Genomic DNA, 23,943 nt, shown 5'->3' with positions numbered 1-23,943 from the left:
GCTTTTCCATGTTTTTGCCTTTTGGCTGGATGATATGAATCTACAAAAGACAGATCTTTATCTACCTTCTCTACCTGTCCAGTATGATACACATAGATTGGCAAAGGTCATGCAGAACCAGCAGGTAAATCTTCATGTTTATCGAGCAATGAATTCACCAAATAGCAAATAGAAAATAAAATGAGTCTGATTGAATGTGATTGTTACAAGACTGTTTTCTATTTATCTAGGATCTTTGGACTGAATATGTTGACAATGAGCGTATTAAACACGAATTTCAAGAGACATTGAATCTCTGGACCCAGCCCCACTATGAACCTTTCACAACCTATCGAACATCAAGTTCTAATAACCTTATTGATTCACTTTCAGGCAAGTGTTTCAAAGTGCTATGTTCAGATCATATTTTAAATTTCTTCTATGGGATGTGGGCGTTGCTGCCTAGGCCAGTTGTCCATCCCTTGTTGCCCTTGAAGGTGGTAGTGGGGCCACCACCTTGAACTGCTGCACTCTGTGTGGTGCAGATAAACCCACCGTTTTGTTAGAAAGGAAGTTCCAGAATTTTGACCCAGTAACAGTGAAGGAACTCGGAGGGGTGTGTGGCTTGAGGGTGAACATGGGTTTTATTCCCATGCATCTGTTGCCCTTAACCTGCTAGATGGTAGAGATTGGAGGGTTGAAAGGTGCTGTTGAAGGCGCCTCGGTGAGTCGCTGCAGCACATTTTGTAGCTGGTACACACTACTGCCACTGTGCATTGGTGATGGAGGGCATGAATGATTAAGGTCTTGGTAAGAATGCCAGTTAAGGGGACTGCTTTGTCCCGGATGGTGTCAAGCTTCTTGAGTGTTATTGGAGCTGCATCCATCCAGGAAAGTGGAGAGTATTCTATTACATGCTACCTTGTAGATGGTGGGCAGGTTTTGAGGAGTCAGAAGGTGTTACTTGCCTACCTTGTAGCCATAGTAGTTATTTGGTTGGTCCAGCTCAATTTCTGGTCAAGATAGCCCCCAGATAATGGGTGATTCAGTGATGACAATGCCATTGCATTTCCAGGGGGGATTGTTAGATTCTATCTTGTTGAAGATGGTCATTGCCTGGCACTTGTTACTTGCCACTTATCAGTTCAAGCTTGAATGTTGTCCTGCTCTTGCCGCATGTGGACACAGACTCTTCAGTATCTGAGGAACCACAAATGCTACTGAACATTGTGCAATTGTCAGCTGACTTTACTATCTCTCACCTTATGATGGAGGGAAAATCATTGATGAGGCAACCAAAGATGGTTAGCCCTAGGATGATAATGTTAAGAAATGTATAATATGTATTGTTCATAAAAGGTTGGTAAGGAAAATACGATGATGTAATTGAAATACAACAGAGTTGTATTTCGATATCATTTTTCCATGATAGCATTCGTCTCTTATTTGGAAGAACAGGAGAAAACACACACACACACACACACACACACATACTTTGGTGATGGTATTTTTCTTTCCCTTTTAGCAAAAGACAGAATCTTTAACAATCTGAAGACTCATGATGCCCCCGTACCTACTGTGTCCCTGCAGTATATGAAAGCTCCTGTTCCAGATATTGTCAAAATGAGTTTGTCAGACAAAAAAGTGGCAATCAAACTTATTCACCGAAATCTAAACATCTTACGACAGCAGGCAAAGTAAGTCACTTGCAGCATTCGTTAGCCTTTGAAAGGGCCTTTTTAAGCTTTTCACATTTGCATGAAAAATAAAGTGTCCTTGCTACCTGGAAAATTCAGTTCAAAATAATGTGAACAAGTTGATTCTGAAGGTTTTTAAAATTTTAGATAAATTTGAGAATAGACCATTTAGATTGGAAACATGCACGTCATCTGTTGTTTAAGAAAACCACGAGAAATTTGTAGCCCAACTTTTCCTTTTGGCAAATTACTAGAGTCTGTAATTAAGGGTAGAGTAACTGAACACCTTGCAAAGAACCAGTTGATCAGAGGGAGCCAGCATGACTTTGTGAAGGGTAGGTCATGCCTGATCAACCTGCTAGAGCTAGACTTCAGGAGAGAAGTCAGGAAACACTTCTACACAGAGTGATAGAAGTTTGGAGCTCCCTTTTCCAAATGGCAGTTCATTCTGGGTCAGTTATTCTAAATCTAATATTGATAGATTTCTGCTAACCAAAGGTATTAAGGAATATGGGGCAAATGAGTTAGGCCACAGATCAGTCATGACCTTATTAAATGGCAGAACAGCCTCAAGAGCTACTTCAGTTGTACTACTTCAGTTCAAATGTTTGAATTGATAGTGAAAAGAACACTCCCGTGATGGTATCAATAAAGTACATTAGTAAGAGCAGTTGAAAAATATCTAGGGACTCTGTCCCCTGAAGAGTTCTGTAACTATGAGCATGCTGAAGGGACTAGTTGTCAAGTGTTGGTTCAAACCAAGGTGCAATCACAGGTTGTGATTTATAAACCATGACAAGATTGGTTTATAGCTTACCAGGATGACTTCTGTTCCTGATATTTTATGTTGTTCTCTCCTTGGTGTGTACATTAATCTACAGTTCTGTTTTTTGGCAAGATACTCCCATTAATGGCCACATTTTCTCAATTATTTGTGCTATTTATTTTTTAATGGCAAATTTGCTGTATGTAAGTCTAATCTCCTAAGGTACACAACAAATTGTTAAAAGTGACTTGAGGTGGAGAAAAAAGCAAAATAATCTTTTTGGTTCTTCAGAATTGCAGCCCAATGGGAGTGCCAGCAGACAGTGCTGAACAGTGAGCTTTTGAACACGTTACCAAAATTGTACAGCAACCGGGAAGAGCAAATCACGATGAAACTAGAATGCCGAGGTAGCTCTTCAAATCACATATGCCAAGGAGCAGCAAAAATCTCTGTCAAGGTTGGTAATTATTTCTCCATGTGTATGCTACATAATGTAACTAAAATGTGAAATCAAACCGAACCTGATAATTAATTCAATGCCTTAAGAACATTGAGAAAAATTGACCTAATCAATAATGTGGCATTGAGTGAATAAAGTATCTGCTACAATCTTAGAAATTGGGTCTAGTGACCACAATATGGTCGAATTTCTGATTCAGATGGAAGAGGAGAAAGTTTGGTCTCAAACCAGTGTCCTCTGTTTGAACAGAGGGAAATATGATAGGATGAGGGATGAATTGGTTAAGGTAGACTGGGAGAGCAGGCTGGCAGGTAGGATAGCTGAGGAACAGTGGAGGATTTTTAAGGAGATCCTTTTCAGTTCTCAGCAAAAATATATTCCAGCAAAAAACAAGGATTGTAAGAAAAGGGAGAACCAGCCGTGGATAACGAAGGAAATAAAGGAGAGTATTAAAATAAAAACAGCTGCGTACAGAGTGGCCAAAAATAGTGGAGAAACAAGTGATTGGGAAAAATTTAAGAAACAACAAAGAGAGACTAAGAAAGCGATAAAGAAAGGAAGGATAGACTATGAAGCTAGGCTAGCAATTAATATAAAAAATGATAGTAAAAGTTTTTATAAATATATAAAAAGGAATAGAGTGGCTAGAGTGAATGTTGGACCCTTGGAGGACGAGAGGGGGGAGTTAATAGTGGGAAATGAGGATATGGCTGAGTCTTTAAATAAGTTTTTTGTGTCGGTCTTCACGGTGGAGGACACAAATAGTTTGCCAAATATTAACGATAGAGGGTTGGCAGCAGGAGAAATACTTAATACAATTAATGTTACCAGAGAGGCAGTGCTGGGTAGACTAATGGGACTGAAGGTGGACAAGTCCCCGGGTCCGGATGGAATGCATCCCAGGGTATTGAAAGAAATGTCAGAGGTAATAGTGGATGCGTTAGTGATTATTTATCAAAACTCGTTGCATTCTGGGGTAGTGCCGGTTGATTGGAAAACGGCTAATGTTACGCCGCTGTTTAAAAAAGGAAGGAGACAAAAGGCGGGTAACTATAGGCCGGTCAGCTTAACGTCTGTAGTAGGGAAAATGCTGGAATCCATTATTAAAGAGGAGATAGCAGGGCATCTGGATAGAAATGGTTCGATCAATCAGACGCAGCATGGATTCATGAGGGGAAAGTCGTGCTTGACGAACATGTTGGATTTTTATGAAGATGTGACTAGGGCGGTTGATGGAGGAGAACCGGTGGATGCGGTGTTTTTGGATTTCCAAAAGGCGTTTGATAAGGTGCCCCATAAAAGGCTGCTGAAGAAGATTAGGGCACACGGAGTTGGGGGTAGTGTGTTAAAGTGGATTGGGGACTGGCTATCCGACAGGAAGCAAAGAGTCGGAATAAATGGGTGTTTGTCCGGTTGGAGGAAGGTAACTAGTGGCGTGCCGCAGGGATCGGTACTCGGGCCGCAACTGTTTACCATTTATATAGATGATCTGGAGGAGGGGACGGAGTGTAGGGTAACGAAGTTTGCAGATGACACAAAGATAAGTGGAAAAGTGAATCGTGTGGAGGACGGAGAAGATCTGCAGAGAGATTTGGACAGGCTGAGTGAGTGGGCGAGGATATGGCAAATGGAGTATAACGTTGATAAATGCGAGGTTATACACTTTGGAGGAAATAATAACAAATGGGATTACTATCTCAATGGAAACAAATTAAAACATACTACCGTGCAAAGGGACCTGGGGGTCCTTGTGCATGAGACGCAAAAGCCCAGTCTGCAGGTACAACAGGTGATCAAGAAGGCAAATGGGATGTTGGCCTATATTGCGAGGGGGATAGAATATAAAAGCAAGGATGTCTTGATGCACCTGTACAGGGCATTGGTGAGGCCGCAGCTGGAATACTGTGTGCAGTATTGGTCCCCTTATATGAGGAAGGATATATTGGCATTGGAGGGAGTGCAGAGAAGGTTCACCAGGTTGATACCTGAGATGAGGGGTTTGGATTATGAGGAGAGGCTGAGGAGATTGGGTTTGTACTCGTTGGAGTTTAGAAGGATGAGGGGGGATCTTATGGAGACTTATAAGATAATGCGGGGGCTGGATAGGGTGGAGGCGGAGAGATTCTTTCCACTTAGTAAGGAAGTTAAAACTAGAGGACACAGCCTCAAAATAAAGGGGGGTCGGTTTAAGACAGAGTTGAGGAGGAACTTCTTCTCCCAGAGGGTGGTGAATCTCTGGAATTCTCTGCCCACTGAGGTGGTGGAGGCTACCTCGCTGAATATGTTTAAAGCGCGGATGGATGGATTCCTGATCGGTAAGGGAATTAAGGGTTATGGGGATCAGGCGGGTAAGTGGTACTGATCCACGTCAGATCAGCCATGATCTTATTGAATGGCGGGGCAGGCTCGAGGGGCTAGATGGCCTACTCCTGCTCCTATTTCTTATGTTCTTATGTTCTAAATCAATGCACTGATCCCTTGTACTTGTTCTCACTTGCAATCACTCAAAGACTCCTAAATTGACTGGGGATTTGAAACTGGATCCAATCACACCTTTATAATGGCAGTTGCATAATTAAAAGCTTTCAGCTAAAGTGGATGGGTTAGTACAAATGAAAGAACTTGCAATTATATAGTGCCTTTCTATTCTCAGGACTTCCCAAAGCACTTCATTGCCACTTAACTACCTTTGAAGGATATTTCATTGTTGTAAAGAAATAAATGATAAACAAACATCATGCAGATTTCATTACCGTACGTTGCTGCAAAGCACTTTATGAAACAATAATCCGGATCTTGAGGTCAGCGACAAAGCAGAGATGTTCGCCACTGACTGCATGAAAAAGTATGATCCTACCTTGGCCCTAAGCTGTAGAGGGAAGTTGCTCTCCCAGCTACTATGTGGGCCCAATGGTAAAATCAGTAAAAAGGTCAAGCAGTGCGATGCATGCCCCATTTTGATGTCACTAGCTGAATGCACAACCCTTTATGTCTGTGATAAAAGCAGAAAATGCTGGAAAAACTTGGCAAGTTTGGAAGCATTTGTGGAGAGAGAAACTGAGTTAATGGCCCATAATTTCCTGGCTCCGTGGCATTGGATTTGAAGATTACCCCAAAAATGCGCTGGGAACTCCCTCTTGGAAGATCTCCCCCCCCCCCCCCACATTCTGTGACTCCCTTTGAACTAAAACAATCCATTCAAAACCACTCCTGTCTTGTGAAAAACAGAAGTTCCTCTTGGTTTATTACCATATCAAAACCACTTCCTACTGTCAGTTTAGATTCTTGCAGCCACCCTGTCACTTATTCCAATGACCATACTTAGAACCCCTCAACAGCTTGTCTTCCAGTACATAGAAAATATGACGATATTACCAAATGAAAAACATTGAATGTGTTGCATCTTTCCTTCAATAAGGTGACCAATACTGTACACTGTACTCCAAATATGATCTCACTAGTGCTCTGTACACCTGGAGCATAGCCTCCCTACTTTTGTAATCAATTCCCCTCACAATAAACTATAACATGCTATTAGCTTTCCTAATTATTTGCTGTCCCTGCATACTAGCCTTTTGTTTCTAGGACATAAGAACATAAGAAATAGGAGCAGGAGTAGGCCATCTAGCCCCTCGAGCCTGCCCCGCCATTCAATAAGATCATGGCTGATCTGATAGTGGTTTAGTTCCACTTACCCGCCCGTTCCCCATAACCCTTAATTCCCTTATTGATCAGAAATCTATCTACCTGTGACTTAAACATATTTAACGAGGTAGCCTCCACTGCTTCAATGGGCAGAGAATTCCAGAGATTCACTACCCTCTGAGAGAAGAAGTTCCTCCTCAACTCTGTTCTAAACTGACTCCCCCTTATTTTGAGGCTGTGTCCTCTAGTTCTTGTTTCCTTTCTAAGTGGAAAGAATCTCTCTGCCTCCACCCCATCCAGCCCCTTCATTATCTTATATGTCTCTATAAGATCTCCCCTCAGCCTTCTAAGCTCCAACGAGTACAGGCCCAATCTACTCGATCTCTCCTCATAAGCTAACCCCCTCATCTCCGGTATCAACCTGGTGAACCTTCTCTGTACTCCCTCCAAGGCCAATATATCCTTCCGCAAATAAGGGGACCAAAATTGCACACAGTACTCTAGTTGCGGCCTCACCAGTACCTTGTACAATTGTAGCAAGACCTCCCTGCTTTTATACTCCATCCCCTTCGCGATAAAGGCCAACATTCCATTTGCCTTCTTGATCACCTGCTGCACCTGCAAACTGAGTTTTTGCGATTCATGCACAAGGACCCCCAGGTCCCTCTGCACAGTAGCATGTTGTAATTTTTCACCATTTGAATAATAGTCCATTTTACTATTATTCCTTCCAAAGTGGATAACCTCACACTTGTCAACATTATACTCCATCTGCCAGATCCTCGCCCACTCACTTAGCCTATCCAAATCTCTCTGCAGACTTTCCGCATCCTCCACGCAATTCACTTTCCCACTCATCTTTGTGTCATCCGCAAACTTTGTTACCCTACACTCGGTCCCCTCCTCCAGATCGTCTATGTATATGGTAAACAGTTGAGGCCCCAGCACCGATCCCTGCGGCACGCCACTAGTCACCAACTGCCAACCAGAAAAGCACCCATTTATTCCAACTCTCTGCTTCCTGTTAGATAGCCAATCCTCAATCCACTCCAACACTTTACCCCCAACTCCGTGTACCTTAATCTTCTGCAGCAACTTTTTGTGAGGCACCTTATCGAACGCCTTCTGGAAATCCAAAAACACCACATCCACCGGTTCCATTCTGTCAACTGCACTCATGACATCTTCATAACAATCCAGTATATTCGTCAAACACGACTTTCCCTTCATGAATCCATGCTGCGTCTGCTTGATCAAACCATTTTTTTCCAGGTGTCCTGCTATTTCTTCTTTAATGATGGATTCCAGCAATTTCCCAACTACGGACGTTAAGCTAACCGGCCTGTAGTTACCCACTTTTTGTCTACCTCCTTTTTTAAACAGTGGAGTCACATTAGCTGTTTTCCAATCAGCACTTCCCCAGAGTCCAGCGAATTTTGATAAATTACAACCAATTGCACACAATAATGCTATTACTTCTGCCATTTCTTTCAGTACCGTGAGATGCATTCCATCTGGGCCCGGGGACTTGTCTACCTTTAGTCCCATTATTTGGGGGCCTATAGACCACGCCCACCAGTGACTTTCTCCCCTTACTATTCCTTATCTCCACCCACAACGATTCCACATTATGCTCCTTAGAGCCCATATCGTCTCTCACTACCGCCCTGATGTTATCTTTAATTAACAGAGCTACCCCACCTCCTTTTCCTTCCTCTGTCTATCCTTCCGAAATCTGATACCCCTGGATATTCAGTTCCCAGTCCTGGTCACCCTGCAACCACGTTTCTGTAATGGCCACTAGATCATACCCATTTGTACTGATTTGTGCCATCAACTCATTCACTTTGTTTCGACACTGAGATCCCTATGAATCTCAGACCTCCGCAATCTCTCACCATTTAGATAATAAGCTTATTTTTTATTCTTCCTGCCAAAATGCCGGATTTCACATTTGTCCACATTATATCCATTTGGCAGATCTTTGCCCACTCACTTAACCCAGGGAGATTTTAAAGAGCATCTTACAGGAGGGGAAAGTATAGATATGGAGAGATTAGAGCCTTGGCATTTGAACTTGTGGCCGCCAGTGGTGGAGCAATTGAAATCGATCTCATCAAGAATTGGAGGAGTGCAGATATCTCAGAAGATTGTGGGTCTGAAGGAAACAACGGAGAATTGGTGGGGGAGGCCTGTCAAGGCCATGGGGAGATTTGAAAATGGGAAGATGTTACTTTAGAAATGTAATTACTGCAGTAATGTGATTGGCCCCAGTTGGAAATTAAACACCGCTGTCACTTGAATTTAATTACTATTTAGGGTAAAATTTCAAGTCTGCTATTATTTTATTATGAATGTAGTAACTAATTAAAGAAAAGAGAAGGAAACATTTATTTGCAGTATTTGTGTTATGGCAGTTCATTAATACTTGTTATAGTATACAATTTATGTAGAAACTACATTTTTGTTAATCAACAACCTGAGTTTGGTTGTGTTAACTTTGTGGAGAAGGACACATCTGGAAATCCTAATCACTATCCAGGAAATAAGTGTAAAATTCATAACAAATTCATAGATTTGTTTAATTAAACTATCAAGCCTGCTTCAAGACTTCATACTAATCAATTCACCAATACATGTGAAAGATATCACTTACAAGACACATTAAACAGCATTACGTGGTGGTGTCCAAAACCAGGAGTCACAGATGTAAGCTTGTCACTAGTAAGTCTAATAGAGAATTCAGGTAAAGACTAAACAGTGGTTAAAATATGGAATATGCTGTCATATGAAGTATTTTACATAAATCACCTCGACACTTTGATAGGAAAGCTAGGTAATACATGAGAAAGAAAGGAATGGAAAGGTATGCTGATATAGTTGGATGACTTAAGGTGAGAGGTCTCCTGTGAAGCATAAACACTGACATGGATCACATGGACTAACTGACCTGTTTTTGGTCCTGTAAATTTTACACAAATAGCAATATTGAGATATTAATATCAACACAAGCATATTGCTGTATGGAACTATAATTAAAAATACATGCAAGTTAGGAAAAGTTAAATTTCAGATGTACAAGTTTATCTAAATCATCTTGACAAAATAATTAAAATGAGTTAATGAATTTCTGTTCACATTTCAGTGTAAAGAATTGTACCAGAATAATGCTATCAGACAACAAATTGATGCTTTAAGTAAAGACATTAAGCAGTTGCAAACCGATGTTGCCAAGCCTCCTCCTCAAAACATTGCTGAAGCTGCTGTACATGTGGAAAACTTTATAACGTAAGTTAGTGATCACAAAAAGAAATATTGCTTTGTTATTTTCTAGAAAATGTAATTGTGGTATTAAAAAGAAAGTTAAATAATGTCGTCTTTAGCCACCTGATGGAATGTACTTTCTGCAGGCATGTTTTAAGTCTTTCATTTCCTTTTATTCACGCGGACAAATGTCAGTTTATTTATTTTTTAATAGAGATAAGGGGTTAAAGTTCTTGTATGTGGCATTACTGATCATTGGGACATCATTTTGTGGTCACAGCCTCCACATCATTGAGTTGCTGGTAAGATGCAGTCATAGTGATGATGTTTTTAATATATCTACAGAAATACATTTGTTTTAAACTTTTTATGGTTGTGTTGTTGCAGTTTGATATTGTCCCTACTGCTCTGTAACTAAATTAACTTGTTAGGCATTATAGCCTACATCACATCATTCTACCTATTGTCCTATCAGTGTTATTGGTTTCTGTTTAGTGATTTTTCCATAGTGCTGCTTGAAAGTTACTTTCTGATCCATTTTTGTCAGCAGTAAGATCTAAAGATGTAGGAAAATCTCTTTTCTCTACCACAATGTTGAATATTTTGGACAATAACCCCCCCCCCCCTCCAAAACCCGACTCTTCCAAAAACTTTGTCTTGAAGATAGGTTAGCGTCTGGTGCCTCATCCAAGTGAACTTGAGAGATGCTAAGTCATTCCAACCTGGGACATTTTTAGCCAAAGCATATGAACAAACGAATTAGGAGCAGGAGTAGGCCACATGGTCCCTTGTGCCTGCTCCACGAGTCAATAAGATCATGGCTGATCTGATTGTAACTTCAACTTCACATTCTTGCTTATCAGGAATCCATTTGGGTTTGCCTTAAAAATATCCAAGACTCTGCTTCCACTGCAGGACTAAAAAACTCTTACTGTGTTCACTGCAGGAAGCAGAGTTCCGAAGGCACTCAAATCAAAGTAAATATTGCGAATGTTGGAAATCTGAAATAAAAACAGATGATGCTGGATATACTTAGCGGGTCTGGTAGCATCTATGGAGATAGAACCAGAGTTACCGTTTTGAGTCCATGATTATTCTTCAGAATTGAAGAGGGGTAAAAATGTAATGGACTATATAGTTGGTGGGGGTATATAGGGTGCAGCGGAATAGAAGGTTAGGGATAGGTCAGAGTTAAGGAGAAATTAACAAAGATGTGATGGACACAAGACAAAGGGAGTGTTGATGGTGGCATTAAGGACTAAAGAAGTGCTGATAGCGTCATAAAGGTAAGATAGCAGAATGTGTTAATAGGGGAACAAAGGTCAATGTTCAATGAAAGCAACACTGAAGAACAAGTTGACAGATGGCCCTGTGGGGGGGAGATGATGGGGTGTTGAGTACCCTGTCAGCAACAGTGGAGAGGAAACATCGGTTGAAGAGAAAAGCAGACTTGTCAGAAGCCCTCATTTCAAAGGTGGCATCATCAGAGCAGATGCAGTGGAGGTGGAAAATTTGAGAGAATAGGATGGAGTCCTTACAGGGATTAGGGTGTGGGGAGCTGTAATCAAGGTAACTGTAGGAGTCGTGGCTTTGTAATGAATAGGTCTCAATAAAAAGATCAAGAACAGATAAGAGGTCACAGGGCAGGGTCCAGATAGAGGAAAAAGGCAGATGAAAGGGGATCGACTCCTGCCCAAAGAAGAGAGCATGGAGACAAAGAAAAGTTCGGCATTGAAATTCATTGAGGTGAGGACGTAAGGGAATGAAATTGAGTCCTTTGCTGAGTACAGATCATTCATCATCAGAGAGGAGAAGGCCAGAGAGTATAGTGAATACAATGCAAAGGCGTGGAGTCAGAGGGACAAGATGTGGAGGATCCCAGATGGACACCCCTGCTGGGACATCTATCACATGTTCCTCAGTCTTGCTTTCCATTCTGCTATCTTACCTTTATGCCATCATCAACAGCTCTTTAGTCCTTAATGCAACACTCCCTTTGTCTTGTGTCTCATGACATCTTTGTCAAATCTGTCCTTAGCTCTGACCTATCCCTGACCTCTACCCCCCCCCCCCCCCGCAACTATATAATCCATTATATTTCAACCCCTCTTTAGTTCTGAAAAAGACCCATATGGACTTGAAATGTTTACTCTGTTTCTATCCCCACGGATGCTGCCAGACCTGCTGAGATTATTCAGAATTTTCTGTTTCCAAACAGAGTCAATCCTGAGATGAAAAAACAATTCTCATCTCTGTTTTAAATGGGTGAACCCTAATTTTTAAACAGTGGCCCCTCATTCTAGATACTCTGACCAGAAGAAACATCCTTTCCCCAACCACCCTGTCAAGACCTCTCAGGAGCTTATGTTTCAATCAAGTCGACTCTTACAAAGATAAGTGGAAAAGTGAATCGTGTGGAGGACGGAGAAGATCTGCAGAGAGATTTGGACAGGCTGAGTGAGTGGGCGAGGATATGGCAAATGGAGTATAACGTTGATAAATGCGAGGTTATACACTTTGGAGGAAATAATAACAAATGGGATTACTATCTCAATGGAAACAAATTAAAACATGCTACCGTGCAAAGGGACCTGGGGGTCCTTGTGCATGAGACGCAAAAGCCCAGTCTGCAGGTACAACAGGTGATCAAGAAGGCAAATGGGATGTTGGCCTATATTGCGAGGGGGATAGAATATAAAAGCAGGGATGTCTTGATGCACCTGTACAGGGCATTGGTGAGGCCGCAGCTGGAATACTGTGTGCAGTATTGGTCCCCTTATATGAGGAAGGATATATTGGCATTGGAGGGAGTGCAGAGAAGGTTCACCAGGTTGATACCGGAGATGAGGGGTTTGGATTATGAGGAGAGGCTGAGGAGATTGGGTTTGTACTCGTTGGAGTTTAGAAGGATGAGGGGGGATCTTATGGAGACTTATAAGATAATGCGGGGGCTGGAAAGGGTGGAGGCGGAGAGATTCTTTCCACTTAGTAAGGAAGTTAAAACTAGAGGACACAGCCTCAAAATAAAGGGGGGTCGGTTTAAGACAGAGTTGAGGAGGAACTTCTCCCAGAGGGTGGTGAATCTCTGGAATTCTCTGCCCACTGAGGTGGTGGAGGCTACCTCGCTGAATATGTTTAAAGTGCGGATGGATGGATTCCTGATCGGTAAGGGAATTAAGGGTTATGGGGATCAGGCGGGTAAGTGGTACTGATCCACGTCAGATCAGCCATGATCTTATTGAATGGCGGGGCAGGCTCGAGGGGCTAGATGGCCTACTCCTGCTCCTATTTCTTATGTTCTTATGTAACTCCATCAGATACAGGCCTAGCCTGTCCAACCTTTCCACATACCGATCCAGCTATTAGTCTAGTAAATCTGAGCTTCTTCCAATTTACTTGCATCCTTCCTTATACAAGGAACTCCAATAATGTACAAATACTCCAGATGTGGTCTCACCAATCAAATTTGCAATTGCATTGACAGTAGAAAAGCAATCCTTTGTCAGTATCTGGATCATCACTAGATCCAAGTGAACTGCCCCAAATAATACTGCATTTCCCCTTCCACAAGCAAACCATCTCAGTGCAAGAGGATTGCCTTTCAAGGTAAAACTAGTACCAAAATTCTCTAAGTTTAACCCCTGTTTCCCCCCCCCCCCAACCACCAGTAGCAGCATCTGCAGATAGAGACTCGGGGCCTAATTTTACCATCGCATTGCGCCCGGTTTCGGGCGTGAAAACTTGGTAAAGTCGGCCATGAGGTGAATAGCGTGATCCGTGCCTGCCTCCGCGCCGGTTCCCTCTTTATCAAGGCCCATAAATAGCCGCAACTGGGACCGTGCCTGAAACGGGCACGATGGCAGTTTAAATGCATTTGCAGGCATTTAAACTGACTTAATGGGCTGCACGCCCAACTTTACTGGCACTTGCCCCCCTCACCACTGCGTTCGCCCATCCAGAATCGGTGGGAAACAGGCATGCTCCATAGAACTCCGATTCGGACGCTCGGTGGGGGGGAGGGGGGAAAGGGGGGTCTGCTGACACTCTGCTTGAGATCGGGGGGGGGGGGGGGGCGGCCCGTTGCCTCTCTGCCTGTGGTCAGTGGGAGGGAAGGGGGGTCCACTGCCACTCTGCCTGAGGGGAAGGGGAGTTGGGGCCCGCAATCGGTCTGAGCGGCGGGGTGGGGGCATAACAGGGTCAGTTGTGGGGGTGGAGCAATGTCTGTGGGGGCCAGGAGGAGGCATTATCTGGCTCGGGAGGGATGTGGCAAGGGAACAGCATTCAATCATTTTTCTTTGTACATGCGCAGTTGGAGGCACCGATCGGAGCTGCAGGATTTCCGATGCGTTAAGCCCCACCCACAGGCTTGTGCAGCGCGATTCGGAATCGCTGATATTTTTAAAGACAAAGTGCGTACAGTGGCACCTAAGAATGGGTCTGAAAGTCTGATCTGAAACACTCCCAGTTTCAAGTCCATTAGAATCAAAATGGTAAAATAGGGCCCTCAGTTTCCACATGTATATGTCACCACTCAGCTCTATCTTAATGCCAGCACCATCTACTTAATGACCAACACTGTGCTTGAATGAGCAAGATCATCTTCCTACTTAAAATCACCTTCCACCCCATCAGTCTCTGCATTCAATGGCACATCCTGTGCCATTTCTGTCTCTTCCAGCATCATGCCACTACCAAACACATCTTTCCCTAATCTTCCATTTCAACGTTCCAAAGGGGCCATTTCTTCCATGACATCCTGGTCCATTCCTAAGTCACCCCCAAACCTCTTTAGACCTCAAACACTCCTAGGAGAAATAGCGATTTACTTGTACACTCAGTTTAGTATGCTGCTAAGTCCTGTATTTTGTGACTTGCTTTCCACGTTTTCATTTACCTGTGTTTTGCACTTTCTGTGAGCACAATGTTCGTTTGTCCGCATTTTTTCTACCCCTCTCTTTTTCCTGGGGCTTTTGGCTGGTGCTGAAAGTTGGTGTGTTGATCCAGTTGGGAAGAAGCTTCTTGACAAAGTCAATGCAGCGGCTCATCTTCTTGCCTGCACTCTTTTTTTTTAAAGTGGCAATCGAGATACTTTGTTGAGTCAAATGATTATTATTCTAGGAGCAGGAGTGCAGCTGAAATAATTTTGAAATCTTCACTGATGTCCTGGATTGCTCAAAGGCTCCCCTGTCTGTTGTATACTGGTACTGCACCACAATTTACTGAAACCTATCAGATTGAGCCTCGTTGAAAAATGTTAATTGTTTGCGATTTTGCTATTTGCGATGTTTCGCAGGAATGTAACTCTTGCGAGCAGTAGATGCTATACTGTATTCGTTACTCACAATGTGGTCTCCTCTATATTGGAGAGACCAAACGCAGATTGGGTGACCGCTTTGCAGAACACCTCCATTCAATCTGCAAGCGTGACCCTGAGCTACCAGTTGCCAGTCATTTTTAATTCTCCACCTTGTCCCATTCTGACCTTTCTGTTCTTGGCCTGCTGTAGTGTTCCAATGAAACTCAATATAAGCAGAAGGAACAGCACCTTATCTTTCGACTGCGTGCTTTACAACCTTCTGAATTCAACAATTTTAAATCATAACTTCTGCCCCTATTTTATCTGATGTTTCTTTGCTGGTATGTTTTGTTTACCTATTTCTTTTTCATATACTTGGTGTTCTCTAGACATTTTTTTATTTCTTGTCCCATTATAATTCCTTTTGGGCTTCCACTGTGAAATTGTTTGTCATTTTACCTCTCCTTCCCTGCACCTTATCACAGACCTTTTATTTTGTTGTTCTTCCCATTCTCACCACATTTCACTTAAACTGTTGCATTTTTGTTTTTTCCCCCCACTTCGTGTGTAAGGTCACAGGAATGCCACGCCCCCCTGCTGAGTATTTCCAGCATCTTTTATATTCTGGATTTTCAGCATCTGCAATATTTTGCTTTTACTCCAATTAACTCTAATATTTTCACCTCCCATTTCATTCTTTGAGTAATTCCTGAAAAACTCCCCCCTTGTTAATGATTTGTTAATTAGTGGAAACAATTTTTACCATATATGCATGTGCTTCTAAGCGTGTGTGGTCTGTGTGGAAAACACGTGTATTTAAACTTTTGTTACCAGTTACATTCTTTAAGATTTCTAAAATGCCTTCATATTTTGCTTGTTTTCCTCACTCATGTTATGGCTTTTTTCCAGGGCCTTGGTAAATGCCTTCAAGCTACATCATACAGACACTTACCAGAAAGTGGGCATTTCCTTGTTCTATGAGATTGTGTCTTTTGTCTGTGATGAAACACAGCGACATCCACCAACAAGACAGTTCTTTACATCATGTATAGAAATTCTTGGACAGGTATAATTTGTTTTTTTATATGTTACAAATATCTACAGCAATTTTTAAAATTCATTTGGGACCTTGGCACCACTGGCTAGGTCAGCATTTTATTGTCCATCCCTAATTGTCCTTGAGAAGATGATGGTGTGCTGAGGTGTAGGTACACTCACAGCGCTGTTAGGAAAGGAATTCCAGGTTTTTGGCCCAGTGACAGTGAAGGAACAGCAATATGTTTCCAAGTTAGGATAGTGAATGAGGGGAACCTCCGGGTGGTGGTGTTCCCATATATCTGCTGCCCTTGTCCCATATATCTGCTGCCCTTGTCCCATATATCTGCTGCCCTTGACCTTCTAGATGGTAATGGTCGAGGGTTTGGAAGGTGCTCCCTAAGGAATCTTGGTGAATTCCTGCAGTGCATCTTGTAGGTGGTGCACACTGCTGCCACTGTTTGTCAATTGTGGAGGGATTGAATATTTCATAGATCATAGAATCATACAATGTAGAAGGAGGCCATTCGGCCCATCGAGCCTGCACCGACCACAATCCCACCCAGGCTCTATCCCCATAACCCCATGCATTTACCCTAGCTAGCCCCCCTGACACTAGGGTCAATTTAGCTTGGCCAATCCACCCAACCCCCTCATCTTTGGAGTGTGGGAGGAAACCGGAGGAAATCCACGCAGAAACAGGGAGAAAGTGCAAACTCCCACACAGTGACCCCAAGCCGGGAATTGAACCCGGCTCCCTGGTGCTGTGAGGCAGCAATGCTAACCACCGTGCCACATATCCGAGTCTCCCATGGTGCTCTTGTAGATGTACAGCCACAAGTGTTGCATCCATGGCAGCAACTTCTAGCGCAAAGTGGAGTTCTAAGTCTGGCATCTGTAGCGTGAGGCCTTCGCTAGGGCCTGCTTTAATTCCGATAAAGCCTTTGTATGCTGCTCGGTCCATTCCCACGGCATGCTGTTTTTTAGCAGGTCTGACAGGAGGGTGGCTTTTGTGGCAAAACCATCCATTTTGGCAATGCTCTATCAACCCTTTGAAGGAACGCAATGAGCCCACATCTCTGGGTGGGGCAAGTGGGTTACGAACTCGATGTGTTTCCCCTCAATTTCATGCTTCCCCTAAAGTCACTACGGTTCCCAAGTATGAAATCTGAGATCTCAATGTATGCCTTTTTGGGCTTTACCTTTAGTCCTAATGTGGCGAAGAGGTTCACAGCTCTTTCAATAGCCAAAGCTGTTCCCATCTGCTCTCTGTCTGGGGGAAGAGACCATCCATGTGTTGGATTAGGCATTTGGGTTTTGAGAACCCTTCCAACCCTTTAGCTAACCTTTGGTGTAAAATGGATGGGGAATTGTGGATCATAGAATCCGTAGAATCCTACAGTGCAGAAAGAGGCCATTCGGCCCATCGAGTCTGCACCAACCACAATCCCACCCAGGCCCTATCCACATATCCCTACATATTTTACCCACTAACCCCTCTAACCTCTGCATCCCGGGACACTAAGGGGCAATTTTAGAATGGCCAATCAACCTAGCCCGCGCATCTTTGGACTGTGGGAGGAAACCGGAGCACCCGGAGGAAACCCACGCAGACACGGGGAGAATGTGCAAACTCCACACAGACAGCGACCCGAGCTGGGATTCGAACCCAGGTCCCTGGAGCTGTGAAGCAGCAGTGCTAACCACTGTGCTACCGTGCCGCCCCCTAATGTTTTGTTGCTCATCCCTAATTGCCCTTGAGGGATCTTTGGGATAGGCAGGGCCACATGTATTGCTGGCCCTGGAACATGAAGGCAAATTTGTACTGGCATTGTGTGTTTAAAGGGATTGACCAGAATCCGTTGCTGATGCCCAGCACAGTGAAATAATTGGCTTGGAGGGCCTGCCTCATCATGGTCTTGGGGGTGGTTGTTGCCATGGATGCTGTGATCGGGGTTGTTTTGTTCAGCTCCCAGTAGTCGAACATCAGCCTCCAAGAGCCATCTAACTTTCTGACCAGCCAAATTGGGGAATTGTTAGTCAAAGCTATTTATTACTTTGGTCACCTCTCCCTTGGTTTGCTTGGGGAAGTCATACTATTGAGGGTAACCACAGAAGAGGAAGAAGAAAAATCCAGTGGTTGGATAACATTGAGACTTGGACAGGGAAAGCTTAGAAGAAAGCCAACGACGAAGCAAGATGAGCCAATGTCCCCCCGCCCTCAACAAAAATGATTAAACCCAATTAAAATAAACAAGCTTTATTAAAATAAGGGAGAAGGGAATTTAGTGAGAGAATGAACAGGATTCATAATTCAGAACAAGCAGGTCCAATTCAAGGGTCATATTTCTTATTCTGTTTGTCACAGCAGCACAGCTTTTGTTGCTCATCCCTAATTGCCCTTGAGGGTTTGCGTCAAACTTCTTTCTCACTATTTTTACAAAGGCATTAGCCCATTTATTTTAACTGAGTTAATGCATGCTTGCAAATCAAGAGGAAAGTTTGCTGCAGCCATGAAGTGTTTGGACAATAACATCACTAATGGTAATGTGTCCCCTTTGAACTTACAAGGATCCTAATAGTGTCATCAGTGTTTCGAATTAGTAAATTCAAGGTTACTTAAAGTCTAGCACTGTGAACATAACACGTTAGAATTTCTAATTTTCTCAACTTAAATTATTGAGCAGTTTTTTAATGCATATATTAAGTTATATTTACTCCATAATTTGGTTATTCAATCTTCAATTGGTAGAATAAAATTTGAATACTTTTCTCTGTGACTTATTCAGGTTTTTCTTAGTTGTGCTAAAACTGAAAGCAAAACGGTGTTGAAAAAAGTTCTTCAGAATAGAAGACTGTGCAATCTTTTGTCACCGTACTTCACTCCAAATATATCTCCAGATGAATTTGTCAGTCTTTACGAAGAAGTTGTCAAGGTCCTCCACACAGATAGTGGGGATGTCATCTTCATGTTACTAACAAAGGTAAAATTATTCATTTTTAAAACTATTGAAATCTAGTTTCATCGTAGGTGCTGTTCATTATCTAACCATTTTAGAATCATTAAATCCCTACAGTGCAAAAGGAGGCCATTTGGTCGAGTCTGCACCGGCTTTCCGACAGAGCACCTTACACAGGTCCTATTTCCGTAATCCCACATATTTACCCTGCTGATCCCCCTAACCTACACATCATGGGACACCAAGGGGTAATTTAGCATGGCCAATCCACCTAACCTGCACATCTTTGGACTGTGGGAAGAAGCCAGAGCACCCGGAGGAAACCCATACAGACACGGGGAGAAAGTCTTCCAAGGCTGGAATTGAACCAAGGTCCATGGCAAAGTGAGGCTGCAGTGCTAGGCACTGTGCCAACCTGTATTTTGTATTTACCCTATCACTGAATCAAAACTTTTACCCAAGTTGAGGATTTCCAAGTTAGTGGCATGGTGCAACTCTGTCTGCTTTCTTTCAGTTGTCGTATCCAAATTTCTTATGTTTTGTCTTTGGGATGTCGCGACACTGGTAGAATTGCATTTATTGCAATTGTTTTTGGGAGGTTATTGTGGGTTTTATGCAATCCTATGGTGATGTCCTCCCAAATGCTGTTTGGTACAGAATCCTGGGATATGTACTGAGCACACTGGGAGTGATTGTACTCTGAGGATATTGCTGCTTTTGTCCTTAACAGTACTGGAAGTTACAAGAGAGAAAGATACTATCAAAATAATCTTGATAGAATCCCTACAGTGCAAAAAGAGGCCATTCAGCCCATCGAGCCTGCACTGACAACAATCCCACCCAGGCCCTATCCTCGTAACCCCACGTATTTACCCTGCTAATCTCCTTTACACAAAGGTACAATTGAGCATGGCCAATCAACCGGAGCACCCGCAGAAAACCCATGCAGACACAGGGAGAATGTGCAAACTCCACGCAGTTACCCAAGGCCTGAATTGAACCCGAATCCCTGGCGCTGTGAGACAGTAGTGCTAACCACTGTGCCTCCATGCTGCCCATTTAATAGGTTTATTGCATCACAGTTCAGAATTTAACTTAGTGTTGCTGATGTGCCAATGAGAAAAGTAGTGACCTGGAGAGGTGATTAATTATATACGGGTTCGCTACGTTAGCACCTAAATGGCTTTCCTCAAAATTGTAAATGCAATCCTCTCTTACTGTGACCATTGTGCAATATTGATTCACAATCTTCTCTTGCAGACTTTACACAGTTGATTTCACCATCCACTTCTTCATTAAATAACTAAGTGCAACAGCACTTTGCTGGTTACACTCTTCACTTCAGTCATTGCCAGTCCGGTCCTGGTCCCTGTCCCTCATTGACATCATCACATCAGGTTCCACATGTATGCTGACGGCACCAGCTCCATTCAACCACCAACTCACTCAACCCACCTAACCTACATACCTTTGGGCACTAAGAAGCAATTTAGCATGGCCAATCCACCTAACCTACACATCCTTGGACTGTGGGCAGAAACCGGAGGGAACCCATGCAGACACAGAGAACATGCAAACTCCACAGTCACGCAAGGCTAGAATTGAACCAGGGTCCCTGGCGGCAGTGCTAACCACTCTGCACCGTGCCGTCAATTCTTATTCTCATTCTGAACCTTAGGATTGCCAAAGCTATCTTATGAACTCACATTGGCTGAAAAGGATCTGCATGACAGCACATTAATTTACATTTTGTATTTACTCAGCAGGAAGTGATCATATTTCTTTACCCCGCCTCCCCTCTTGGGTGACAACTAAGTCCAATGTTTATTCAAATAAAAACAGAAAAAGCTGGGTAAACTCAGGAGGCCTGGCAGCATCTAGGGAGAAACACAGTGAATATTTCGAGTCCATATGATGTTTCTACAGAACTGGTTTTACTGCAATGATTTTTCACACTCCTTGATAGAAAAATACATTTGCCACAAGCAGATTTTTACACAGGGAAAGCCATTATTCTTTTTGTTTACCTCACTAAATCCAAGTTTTCATCAAGTCCTTCTCTTTGAGCATTTTCAGACCTTGTGGTCATCACGGTCCTAGAATGGTTACAGTATAGGAGGCAGTTTGGCCTGTTCTGTTTGTGTTAGCTCTCTGTAGGTGTGACTTAGCTAACCCCACTTCACTGTCTTCCCCATAACACTGTAATTATTCCTCTTTAGATAATTGGCCAATTCCCTTTTGAAAGCCACAGTTGAATCTACACTCTCAGTGAAGGTATTGCAGATCCTAACTATTTGCTCCATTAAAAAAAAATCCTGTCTCTGGTTCTTTTGCCAATTAACTAAATTCGTGCTCTCTGGTTCTTGATCTTTCCACCAGTGGGAACAATTTCTCTCTATCTATCCTGTCCCAACCTCTCATGAGTTTAAACAACATATCAAATCTACTGATGCTGCTCCCACAAAGGTGTCAGGCAGGGAATTCTTGGATTTTGACCCAGCAATGAAAGTACTGCTGCTTGTATCCAAGTCATTATCTTCATGACATGGAACAGAGTTTGAGATTGATTGTTTTCCCTTGATGTACATTGCCATCTATGTGGATTATCATACTATTTTCATACGTAACATGTGGTTTCCCCAGAAATAGTGACTGTGCTCAAAAGCAACTACACATAGATGTATGTATTAATCAAGATTTAGGATCCTACCAAGATAAAAATTGACTTCTGTTTTTATATTGCAGTTTGACCTTGTGCTGTGGTTGAATTCTACCAAGCCAGTTATGTCTGAGCGGACTCGGCTATTGGAGATAATTCATATAGCCCTCATTTTGTGTGGCTTCCAACCAGAGGAAGAAGTTCAAATGGCTTTTAACATTTTTTGCAAACACTGGATGTATGTTCTACAATATCAGTTCCCTGATCACTATAGTGACTTCCTCAGACTTCTGATGCAGAGTAAGCTCTTTATTAACAGGAATTTTCACAGAAATCGAAGGTGACTTTTTAAGTGGTAAACCTGAATGATTTTGTTTTGCTTATCCAGTTCACTTTTGTCTGATTGGACTGTTTGAATGTCATTGGGATTTTGCCACGTAGGTGAGCTCTATCAGGAAGAAATTAATATTTTGCTTCCATATGTCAAGCTGTTACTCAAATGTATTTTACGACAGGAATGGATATTGGAAAAATAATGTTCATTTTGCTTGGAAGTATTTTCATGTTTTAATGGTTATAATATTCCTATGAATGTTTTAAAGGCAAGGATAGATAAATTTTTGAACAGTAAAGGAATTAAGGGTTATGGTGAGCGGGTGGGTAAGTGGAGCTAAGTCTACAAAAAGATCAGCCATGATCTTATTGAATGGCGGAGCAGGCTCAAGGGGCCAGATGGCCTATTCCTGCTCCTAGTTCTTATGTTCTTATATCTCAGTCCTATGTCAGTCTTAAATGAACATGAACGCTACCCCCGCAACATACATTTTTCTGGTCCAGTATTTCCCTTCCTTCAGCCTGATGAATTTTGTATTTTGTGAAATCCGAAGACAAATGAAAGTTGAGGCAGCAGTTTCAATGTCGTTTCCCATTGGCTGTTCGATTAAGTCTTTTTTTATATCCCTGCTGTTATACTATAGATCACACTGAAAAGTTCATCCAGCATAGAAGCTATGCAACTTTTATTAGCCCCAAAAAATCCTGTTTTTTTTTATATACTCAGTGTATAAGTTGATGCCCTTTTCAGCCAAGACATGCTATATTGCATGAGTGGTCAGCCTCAATTTTTCATCCCACAAATGGATGTTTTACTTACCTATACCTTATAACTGGGTGTGAGGGATCAAGCACACGATACAGGGTGTGTTGTGAAGATGCGTGAGCGTTTAAAACATGCATACACACAGCAGACCCTGCATGGCAAATGACAAAGCCTTGTGATCGCCTGCACTCATTTTAGCAGTTCGCTTTTATACCAGGCACGTAAGTTGACCCCTGCTTTTGGCGGGAACTTTCAAGGCTTCAAAGGTTAACTTGTTCGCTGCTATCGACAGTCATTTGTCAATTATTTGTTTAATGGATGTAAATAAAATAATTAACATAGGTGGATTGGCCGTGCTAAAATTGCCCCTTAGTGTCCCAAAATATGTAGGTTAGTGGGATTAGCGAGGTAAATGTGTGGGGTTGCGGGTATAGGGTGGGGGGTGGACTAGTGTAAGATGCTCTGTTGGAGAGTCAGTGCGGACTGGATGGGCTGAATGGCTTCCTTCTGCACTGTGGGGATTCTATGATTCTATTAGGATACTGCTGAATAGGAAGAGCTTTTGCAGAAAGAAATGTCCACTTTCCTTTTTCTTTGGTTAAGGCTCTTCAGAACAAAGATTGAACCCTGACTGCTGGAAGGTTGCTTTGAAAACGTTAAATTGTACCTCTGAAGATGAACATGAACCCAGAATTGTGAGATCCACAGAAACGCAACGTTCTCAAAAGATTAGCCTGTCATTTGAACAGGTAATGCAAAGTCTACCAACTATATTCAAACATGAGAAAAGTGGGTTAATTGCCTACCACTAGAATACTTCGACTTCTGAGATTGTTTCTGGAGTTTCTTGGTTTGTTTTTCATTTCCAGTATTCTTAAATTCTAGTATTCTCTCCCTATTTTTCTTGAGTTCATATTCATTTTAATCCTGTCTCCCCCCCATACCCCCTTATATTCTACATTTTTAATCCCTTAAATTCTGTGTCTCTCTTTCTCTCTCTGTCACTCTCTCTCTGTGTGTAGTTTCCTTTTATCTTCTCTTTAACTCTGTCTCACAATGTTTATCATCTTGTTGGTTTCTTGG

General features: G+C 42.5%; 1 protein-coding gene across 3 annotated transcripts in view; it reads left to right on the top strand.

Moving 5' to 3' along the window:
- epg5 (ectopic P-granules autophagy protein 5 homolog (C. elegans)) overlaps positions 1-23,943 on the top strand; it is a 147,460-nt gene that overhangs the window by 81,694 nt on the left and 41,823 nt on the right. For all 3 annotated transcript variants that reach the window (XM_078219496.1, XM_078219487.1, XM_078219488.1), the window contains exons 24-32: positions 1-124; positions 231-372; positions 1,505-1,676; positions 2,734-2,899; positions 9,693-9,835; positions 16,017-16,173; positions 18,932-19,126; positions 21,848-22,061; positions 23,464-23,609. In XM_078219496.1, the coding sequence (XP_078075622.1) occupies positions 1-124; positions 231-372; positions 1,505-1,676; positions 2,734-2,899; positions 9,693-9,835; positions 16,017-16,173; positions 18,932-19,126; positions 21,848-22,061; positions 23,464-23,609 (1,459 nt within the window). The remainder of the gene's footprint in view (positions 125-230; positions 373-1,504; positions 1,677-2,733; positions 2,900-9,692; positions 9,836-16,016; positions 16,174-18,931; positions 19,127-21,847; positions 22,062-23,463; positions 23,610-23,943) is intronic.

The sequence above is a fragment of the Mustelus asterias genome, chromosome 1 (assembly GCF_964213995.1).
Source record: "Mustelus asterias chromosome 1, sMusAst1.hap1.1, whole genome shotgun sequence".
NCBI lineage: Eukaryota > Metazoa > Chordata > Chondrichthyes > Carcharhiniformes > Triakidae > Mustelus > Mustelus asterias.
This window is presented reverse-complemented; position numbering and strand designations above follow the sequence as displayed.